This window comes from Serpula lacrymans, assembly GCF_000218685.1.
Source record: "Serpula lacrymans var. lacrymans S7.9 unplaced genomic scaffold SERLAscaffold_13, whole genome shotgun sequence".
NCBI lineage: Eukaryota > Fungi > Basidiomycota > Agaricomycetes > Boletales > Serpulaceae > Serpula > Serpula lacrymans.
This window is the reverse complement of record NW_006763302.1, coordinates 850040-860006: the sequence shown is the minus strand read 5'-3', so window position 1 is coordinate 860006 and position 9967 is coordinate 850040. Positions and strand designations below refer to the sequence as shown.

Here is a 9967-nt window from a genome sequence, read left to right as displayed (position 1 = left end):
GGAACTTAGCTTGCAGCCTCTGCTACGACGACTTTGTTCAAAAGCATGGGCTTGAACTTTGAAGATGAACTGGTCTTGACATAACTGGCGGACCTGAGAGAAGCTGAGAAAAGTGGCTCAGAGGCAGAGAGCCATTCACATACTTCGAAGAAGTAGATGAGGTGTAGATACCCTTTCCAAATCTAAATGGGAATATCAGTGCTGAAGATCATGCACGGAGTGAGGAGCATACCTGCCCCAACCTGTAGTTTTGCCAAAACATGATATATCAAAAGAGGTGCGAAGGATGCAGCACAAAGAGCATGTTGAAGATGAACAAAGTTTTGTCTTTCCAGGATTTCCAAGTTTACATTCGCGCTGGCATCCATGCCAACGACGACATTCATTTCCGGCAGTTCTTCCTGCAGCTACAAAGTTACCTCGCTCCTCGACACGTGCACTGCATACGATAGTTTAGTTGATCTATCTAGTTATGTTACAGAGAACATTACGAACCGGTATTCATCGTAAGTTGCAATGGAAGATGCAGGACTGATGACTTTGTAGATTACCCTTACTTTGGGACATGTCTTCGAGCTATGTCTCCAAGAGGCAGTGAACTGATTAGCGACTAAACATATCTTCATTTAGCTTTAGGAAAAGAAAAATATACTGAATATTACCGCTCGCAAAGGTGACATGATCTTCCGGTACTTTCAGAACCATGGGTGCCTTTTTCTCTGCTTCATCCGCACAGGCTTTCCCACAAAAGTGACTCTCAATTTGCTTGGGAGCAGTTCGACACAAAAGGCAGACATCGCCTAGTAAAGTAGTGTAAAGATGAATGGTGTTAATTCAAAGTTAGCGACATACTTAGAGGCGAGCCGTTCTCCTGAGGCTCAGATTTAGCACATTTCTTTGCATTTTTTGCGCATGTTCTTGAGCAGAAAGGGTGTGTCGTCTTTCCGCTGGAGTACTTGGGCCGACTATGGCAGAACTGCAATTGACAGGTAAGCAATTGTGCCCAAAAATGACATAGAACCTACATCACAGGTTTCGCCTGTCTGGTTACCACTACTTTGATTTGGAGCCTGTTCTGTGGGCTGAACACAAACATAGTCTTGAGCGGCGCATTCCTTTTCACAAAAAGGATGGACGACGTCGCCGTCACGATGTTTGGGGCGTGCGAGACAATACTAAACCAAAAAGTGGTGAATCAAAATCAATTTAACTAACAGCCTTGAGTGGATGGTAACGTACCTCACAAAGACCGTCAGCTGGATCTGAAGTGGTATTCACAAAACTCTTTATAAGTGTATTTGCTAGGTTGAAGAACGCTACAATAGCAGGCTGGTATGACTGTCCAGACTCGGACGTCCGAGACAGAGCCATCGCTATCGCATCTGCTAAGGTAGACATGACTCGGATGATAGTAGAAGAAAGTGGGTGAAGATATGAACCAGTCCAAGCAGACGTTTAGAATGGAACAAAACAGCCTGCGAGGTAGGCAACCACGTTTATGGACGTGCATTCGCAGCACGTTAGTTAGCACGATAGGACTCTACGGACGGGCCTTCTACGCAGCAGCGCAGTTGTGATCCTTGATGAAGCCACGAGCAGTATCAATTTTGCAGCTGATGCAAAGATTTAATATATGTTAACCTCCCCTACTAGTAGGCATACGGTGACCATTTAGGAGGAAGATAGCGTTCCTGGGAAATGCCGATATCCGACGCAGATCACGTGCATCTAAGTGAGTTGCTCTTCATCAAGTGGTTTTTATATTCCTTGAACCAACGCATCAGCGCATCATGGAAAATTGAAGACCCCAGGTGGTAGATCTGTAGAATAGAGTGGGGGACCTCCAGTTATCTTTTTTACGTACAAACTGAATAAGGTTGCCATGTCAGCACAAAAAGTAGATGTGAACACTGTGACAATACCCAAAGCTTGGTATACTCTGGTGCACACAACAAGGAAGTCAAAGAGAATTTTGGCAAGAAAGAGCTTATTAGCCTCAAGTTGGGTAGGAGCTAGTTGGTTCGGTAAACAATGGGAGGACTCACTGAGGAGCCTCCATCTATTAGCAAGGGTAAATATACTGTACCTATCCTAGCAGCGCCGTGGCGCCAATCCCCGACTCAACAACTCAATAAACATAATCATGTAAAACTCATAACCAAAATCTAGTTTGCAATTGTAGTCATTCAAGGGACCCCATTTTGGGGTGACATATTTCACTGCAAAATTTACAAAGTACCCAAAATCACATCGCACAAGATATTTGTTTGTCTATTGTCTAGGATTGTATTCCTAGCACTCAAGAAAGCTGATGAACATGTATATTGATAATCAGTCATTCCTCTAAATTGATACTCATAGTTTCAAAGGGAATATCAAGATCCAAATCCAAGTCCAACCCCACATGAATTGGGGAGATCACAGTATTTCCCTTCTTGGTGGGAGAAGAAGGTCCCGCCATTTCACTGGCCTTGCACTTTCACCTGGGAAGGAGTGACAATCAGGGTTTTGTAACAACCAAGAGTTAGTTACTCTGGCGCACACTAAGACACACTATAAAGGTAGAGATGAGGGAGTGGTTACCCCTTAGGCTGCAGTGAGTTAGTTGGTATACAACAGGAGGACTTGCTGAGGAGGCTCCTTGATCTATTGGGGTATATATACTACTACAGGTTTGTTTGTACATATGTACTATACAGTTGATGAAGGTAGTGGCTGATGATGTCACGGGTGCAGCCCGTGTGACCAGCTCCACTGCGTGAGATACTTGTATCTAAAATAAGAAAAAAGGCAATGCGGCGCAAGAAAGAGGAGTTTGAACAAAAGGGAAAGTGCTGCATGGCACTGTGTGTGAAAACTATAGTAAAAGGTTAAAGGGGAGAATGAAAGTTAAAGGTCCGAAAATGTGTTATTGTGACAGGTTTCATCAGAATCACAAGATTCCGTTGTTACACATGGTGTTTGGAACAAAAGTCCTCAAGCAGTGTTAGACATTGGAATGACCTTCATTGTCCTCAGTACCACTTGGTAGGCTCGAGAGCTTTTTCTCTGAGCTGAACCTGCAATTGTCCACCTATGAGGTATCACTAAGTCTTTGTTAATGGGGGAAAAATAAGGATGTGACACACAGTTTCAATAATACCTCCATGAAAACAAAAGACATGTTTGGGATGTGTTTGCGGTACTGGGTAGGATAGATGAGGATGCCATTTTTATTGCGCACATCTGGCACAACCACCAAAACGGCAGAGACATTGTGCTGTGCCATGATATTCAAGTTCCTGTACCATCCCTATGGGTTGGGCATGTTGGCGACTTTCCAATTGGCAACACCTTACCAGAGTAATCAATTACTGTCAACAATGTAAGTTTTGCAAACATATACCTTTCAAGGGAATCTGGACTGTGGCTTTGGGAGCACTTGCAGTCGCTTTTTCTGCCAATCAACATCAAAATACATACAGAAAAGAAGAGATACACTGTGGACATACTGGGGCTGACAACACCAGGTGCATGTACAATGAAAAAATTTCAGCATGGCACATTTAAATAAACAAGAACAGTTGTACCTGTTGGATATTTGGACCCTCTGAGCATGGGAACAAGCGTGGAAGAAGGATTCTTGGGCAAACAAATGCCATAACAATGTAAATACAGGGCTTCTTATATAACAAACATACATAAATATCATATGAAAAAACAATAATAGCCACAAAAGGCCAGTTATAATCACAGAGTAAATCTTTGGGCAAAGTTCACTTACATAATATAATTTCTACAGTACCTGCAAGATCTGCTCTACTGACTTTGGGGGTGGTCTTGCCGAGATCACCAAAACCGGAAAAAATTGGCTTTGAGTGGAGGATTATTAAGAAAAACTTTGGTTTTCTTGGCGTAGAAACTCGGACTTTGTCAGTACATCTTGCGGATGCAAGCCTAGTATGCTTGAGTGTTTACATAAGGTGGATAGACAGACTACAGGTTATCATACCTTTGTTTCTCTGTTGCTCCACCTTGTCACAGAGGCAGATCAGAGTCCTAAAAGCTTGAGCTGAGCATTGGATGGCCAGTTCAGGATGATTCTTAATGTCTGGGATGGGACACAAGGAATACACTGCTTTCACCTTCTTCATTGTGCGGACAGGGAACTGTTTGAAGGATATTAGTTACAAAGCTGCAGACAAGAGATATAAAAGTGGATACTTACAGGCTTGAGACTCCTTATGCTGAAATAAGGACCGAGTCGGCTGAAATTGGTATTGAAATCCAAAATTGCAGGAAATGTCATGGCAAATAATTCTCCACTCTCTGTGGCCCAATGCTCAGAGTTATCACCTTTGAAAAGGGTTCTTGGGTTATCTTCTACTGCAATTGTGGCAATATGTTCTGCGGTTGCAGACATCAGCAGAGAACACACTTCTATTAAAGCAGCGGATAGAGGGTCAGTGGGTTCAGGTGCATTGGATGGCCGCTTGGGGTGTTTCCGGGGACAGAGGTGGAGTTAAAGCATGCTCAGACCAAGCAGGAGAGAAGGGTGTTGTCAATTGAGCCATGATTAGTAGCGAGTATTGTAAAATCATGTATGGCTGTAAAAACACAATTTGACATCAGATGTCATCAGATATACTTTAGTCTTATATACTAGAAAGACGTACCGCCACCACCACACATCTACTTCCCAAAAAAACAACTTAAGCCTTATGTCCAAAACATCCATGGGATAGAAAGTGTTTGTGTTACAATTGACATACCAGCACCTACTTACGCTTCACTTTTGTACTTCTACTTTTATTTTCCAAGTCACATGACCAGTCATGTGACCATTTACTTTACTTTACATTTTCGACTTTTCATAGTCACCTGACCAGTGTCTAGACTCATTGTGTGAACGGTCACATGCTAGACATCGAATTTTTAACTTTATTTACAACTGTACAGTACACATGTACAAACAACCCTGTAATCGTATATATACCCCAATAGATCATGGGGAAGGACTCAGCGAGTCCTCCTGTTGTTAATCAACAAACTCTCTGCAGCCTAAGGGGTAACCACTCCCCATTCACTCCCTTTATAGTGTGTTCCTGTGTGCGCCAGAGTAACTAACTCTTGGTTGTTACAGTTTGGGGACAATCTGAAGAAAACAGATCAGCAAAAGACTACAAAAGAATACAAGGTCACAGAGAATCAGTGTTTATAATAGAATAAACAAAGACTTGGGCACCATGAAAATCAAGTATTCTTAAATCATTGTTGTTTGTTATTGTATCAGCTAAAATTGACCTTTCTTTACCAGCAACCACCATCACCTGGACTGGCACCACGAGGACCCCGGCTAAGGACCACTGCTGAGGCCCTCTATACCAGCCCCTTCGGCATAGAGGACTCTTAACAACTTAATAGAAACCTTACTAGCACTCTTAATAGTCTGCACACACACACTCTCTCTCTCACATACACAGTACTAGCTTTTGTCTTACTTGTTCTAAGGAGAATCCGCTGATCCAAGATGTTGCTACCCACTAGCTCCCAAACTGCACCCTCTCAACTCAGCTCCAGACAAGACCAAAACCCACAACTCTTTTCCATGATAAAGACCTGCTCAGATCTAATAACCAACCCAGGACAACCTACATTGATAAAGACCATTGCCTCTGCTCAAAACCTCCTTGCCTCCAAAGGCTTTGTCATCACATTGGCTGCTCCCATGATCAATACTCTCATCTTGGCATTGCTAGAGTTCACAAACACGGCATCCAGTCTTACAGCTCTACACTATGACACCCTATGAGCAATCACAATCCTCCTGGAGGACTCATGCATCGAGTGCTCTACTGCCAACTTCATCCAAGCGCTAGAAAAACATGTGGAAGGACCCCTGACACTTTTTGCGCAAAAGACCACAGTGCTTGGAGAAGTGGCAAACAGGAGCATGGCTACAGCAGAAATACTATCAAGAGTTGTCAAGGAGGTAAGTTCCCAACTTGATAACTCTACCGAGATGCTAGAAAGCGCAATTGCTATGGCAATCACGCACATTAACTTGTCTAATGGACTGGAAGGAGTGGAAGTAGGCAGCAATTAGGCCTCACTGTCTCCCTACACCCCCCACAGTGCTCATACACAACAGCCATCTAGTCGGGGGTAACCCCAGCGCATGCAAGCATGCTTGCCAAATGCAAAGCTCAATCACAACAGGTCTTAGTGAACAAGAGTGCAATAGCAGGGAACAACAGTCTCAAGGACCTGAGAGAGGCAGAACTTGTCACAGAGGCTTTGCTTGCCCTGGAAATGCTCTGCACCACGGAAATTTCTCCCCCCACTGTAAGGACCATTTATTATTTTCTTATCTTCCCGTTCCATGTTTTGGTTCTCAAACACTTTTCCTGTTACACCTCTAGCCCTAGGGCTAGAGGTATCTTTTGCTATCTTGCTTCTCATAGCCCTCACAGGCTTTCTTAACCATCATTACCACTTTGTATCGCAGATCAGAGACTGGGTAGTACTCCCAGCCAGCCAGCACAATGGGTAAGGGCCGGTGGGAGAGATCTCGCCAATCCGCTCCAAGTCCCATCAGTGCCTGGAGATATTAATAAACACTTTAGTCAGGATCATACCTCACCATGAGGATACGGTTCCTGAACACGTGTAACAATATTTATTATTAGTACATTCTCTCACCTGCTGATTAATCCTTAAAAGTTGTACAATAGTTATTCTTTTTCTTATTGGTTGATTTCTTCCTCAGACCACTTTTCTTTTATTCCTCTTTCGGTCTGAGGGATAGACAGTTAGCTATATAAGCCCTATACATTCATGTATAGTTTTTTAGCTTTCTATTACTTGAAACATCCACTTTTCTCCTCATCAGAAACCTCTGAGTTTACTCACAAGTCCTCTACTTGCTATATTTGCTAGCATCTGTTGACCTCAAGCTCATTGTACCTCTTACTCCCTGCAAGTGCAGTCGGAGATGGGTGTTGTTTTTGTTATAGTTTAACGTTGCCTCACACCCACAGGGACTACTTTCCTAAGTGCCCGCAAACTCAAAAGTGGTGGAGTCATCTATGAGCTGAATAGTGAATCTGCAGCCAATGGTTCAACAATAGAGAAGTCAGATCAGTGTTTATTAAACACTTTGGACCTAACACAGTCATCAAAAAATGAGTTCTACGAGTAGTGGTAGAGAACATCCCCACCATGTTCAATATTGATTCCCCTACATCTCTAGCAGAGACGGCCTCAAAAAGTGGCCTAGAGAGCGGCAACATAACCAGAGCACAATGGATTAAACCCATCCGTCACTGCTCCTCCAACCAAAGAACTACTCACACCATCTTTGCCTTCACATCTCGAACAGCCGCTAACCAGGTGATACAACAAGGACTTATTATTGAGGGTAAAAAAGCACAAGTGTGGAAACTCATGCAAGAGCCAGCCAGGTGCTGAGACAGAGGTCACACATTGCGGGATAGATAATGCCCTGCATTCCTAGAATGCCTTGCAAAGCACCAGTCCCACAACGCAGAAGCCCTATACCACTTCTTCCCAACAGAAAACCCGGTGTCATGCACCAAAGTTGATTGGTAGCATGGACAGGTGTCAATAACGAAGCAAATATTCAAAAAGACTCGCCTTTGCGCCACACAGGCACAGTGCCACGTGGAATAGTAATTAATATTGCCCTTTTTGAACTTGTGGCTGATTAGCACCACCTCTATTAGGCAATCCAGTCACGCTCACCTTTGCTTTTCCATCTGGTACTTTCCGCGTTTCGGCATTTTGGCAAATTTTCGCGTCGCCACTGGCTACACATTGCATTGCGCCCTTGCTTTTGTCGTTTCCCTTACTCCCCTTCCTTTGCCTAGCCCCACCATGGGCCCCTTCCTCTCCTTTTTATTCTCACCTGACGGTCGTTTCTGGATCCCCATTCTAATCCACTTTTTTGTCACCTCCACCCTCCTCCTCCTCATCTTATTTGCACCCCCACCATTTCTGATGTCACCACTTCCTATCCGCTTCCATCGCCAATCCGTTGACTACCACGTGCCACTGCTGATATCAGCAAAGCCCCGGCGGCCGGTTCAAGTAGGGCAACAGGTCCTTCTTCATGACATCGATCTACCATCATATACTATCAAAGCATCGGTCGCTCGTCTTGCCTGGTTGGAGCGTGGGTGGGTAGTTTTTGAGCTGGAGAAGGTTCATCCCCTTGCGTCGCCCATGTTCATCGCTGTCCCATTCACTTGGGTACACTTATCTTTTGTCCATCGTCTTCGCTACAGCTACACCTATCACACGCTGCCTGGGACTCACTTGTTCCAAATTGGAACTACTCCTCTCCCTCCCTCATTTGACCAGGTGGTCCAACACAACCAGTCCATTGGTAAGGCCATGGAACTGTCGGATTTGGACTAGGTGGTGGACCGGTGGCTCCAGTTTCTTTTTTTTCCAGCAGAACATTCATTTACAGTGCAATTATTTTTGATTTTTGAATCATTTTTATGGACACATATTTTTTAGAATGCCTGACTGACAATAAAGGAACTGTGTTGATACTGATAGTGTTTTGCCTTGCCTTTTTTTTACTGCATCTTCCCATGACATCATGCTTTTCCTGCTCTCTTTTTGCTATTGGACTTTACTTTATGGCTGTACAAACCTGTGACATTACTCACAGCATTTATTGTTCTATCCCTTTCTTTTCCTTTTTTTGACAATCTTATCCTGTACTACCTACGCAGGATTCATCAGCATACATTCCTTCCTTCATATTCTTTCTCATTCTTTTTGCACAGCTATACTGTGCATAGCCTACTTTTCTTTTACTATATAAACCCCTGTATTTTACCTTGTAAAAAAAAACAAGAAATCCAATCCAGACTTCTTCTCTACTCTCAAGTTCACTACTCTGCTACTTGTGATCCAGTGTGGTCACAACACTTCCCACTTCTACCACTGTTAACTGCTGTCATCATCACTTCCCATTTTTGAAGTCATTGTCATCCCTTTCGATTAGAGTCCTTCTGAGCACTACAGTTTGTGTGTCAGGAGCCTGCTATCACTGGGAACCTCATCACCTCGTCATCCTCGTCGTTCTCAAACCTACCTTGTGCTACAATTAGCAAGGTAGTGCTCATCTATACTCGTCACTAAGCCCCTATCTTCTATCAATTCAACTATCCCTCCTCCTCAAAACCCACACTCATACATCACTGGTTTTTACTTTGAAGGATCCTCATATATACCACCCCACGAACAACCAGAGCACCCACTGTTCTAGGAGGCAAAGCCCATAAACAAGTTCCGTGGAATCTGGGAGGATTGTGTGTTAGTTTGTTTTTGTGTGTGGTTTTCTAACAACAGTTCTCATCATCGACACCGGCCTCCTGGGAAATTATCCCTGGACCCCACAACCCATAGGGCATGGGTCAAGTAGACGTACTGCAGGAGCCTGAGCAAAGTTACGGCTGGAAGCCTGTCAAGCGCAACTGATAGAACAAGGTTGGAAATGGTAGGGCACCAGAGAACACCAACCCAGGTTATAGCATGCATACACAAGGCGCCAAGACCCAAACACAGCTACCTGACAGCTGGAGACAATGACAATTGGATAACCAATGGTCCCGCCAAAGCAACCTCATGATCATGGCGGTACATGATGGGGTGACAAACCTATAGAGCAGGCCCCCAGACTTCAGAGCACCCTAATCCCAACCATCCTCTGACAAGGCCCCAGAATCAACCAGCTCCTGCTCACATTCTCAAGCTGTCTCATCACCCCCAGTTAGCGCCAGGAACCGTTGTCATATATGAAAATTGTTTCATGTATGGACATGGCATTCCACAACATATTGTACCCCACCAAAAGTACCTCATCTTAAAGTACACATTCCAAAGTACTATGTCACAAAGTTTTATACTTTGATGGCTGCTAGTTCTGGAGATATGAGCCAAACAAGAATGC

General features: G+C 44.0%; 4 protein-coding genes across 4 annotated transcripts; 1 reads left to right on the top strand and 3 right to left on the bottom strand.

The window, feature by feature from the left end:
• SERLADRAFT_477146 (uncharacterized protein) lies at positions 1-1647 on the bottom strand (the record flags this gene model as incomplete). Its single annotated transcript, XM_007322615.1, has 8 exons — positions 1-93; positions 144-182; positions 233-439; positions 496-610; positions 663-800; positions 853-976; positions 1026-1175; positions 1240-1647. 8 exons carry the CDS (start codon positions 1396-1398, stop codon positions 6-8), a joined length of 1020 nt encoding a protein of 339 aa, XP_007322677.1.
• A 1626-nt stretch (positions 1648-3273) lies between these two features.
• Positions 3274-4402, bottom strand: SERLADRAFT_410998 (uncharacterized protein; the record flags this gene model as incomplete). Its single annotated transcript, XM_007322614.1, has 4 exons — positions 3274-3353; positions 3386-3436; positions 3992-4148; positions 4208-4402. 4 exons carry the CDS (start codon positions 4400-4402, stop codon positions 3274-3276), a joined length of 483 nt encoding a protein of 160 aa, XP_007322676.1.
• Positions 4403-5509: 1107 nt separating this feature from the next.
• Positions 5510-6085, top strand: SERLADRAFT_442048 (uncharacterized protein; the record flags this gene model as incomplete). Its single annotated transcript, XM_007322613.1, has 2 exons — positions 5510-5759; positions 5853-6085. The coding sequence occupies 2 exons, from the start codon at positions 5510-5512 to the stop codon at positions 6083-6085; spliced, it is 483 nt and encodes a 160-aa protein (XP_007322675.1).
• Positions 6086-7564: 1479 nt separating this feature from the next.
• SERLADRAFT_399845 (uncharacterized protein) lies at positions 7565-7976 on the bottom strand (the record flags this gene model as incomplete). Its single annotated transcript, XM_007322612.1, has 1 exon — positions 7565-7976. One exon carries the CDS (start codon positions 7971-7973, stop codon positions 7809-7811), a length of 165 nt encoding a protein of 54 aa, XP_007322674.1.
• Positions 7977-9967: the final 1991 nt, after the last annotated feature.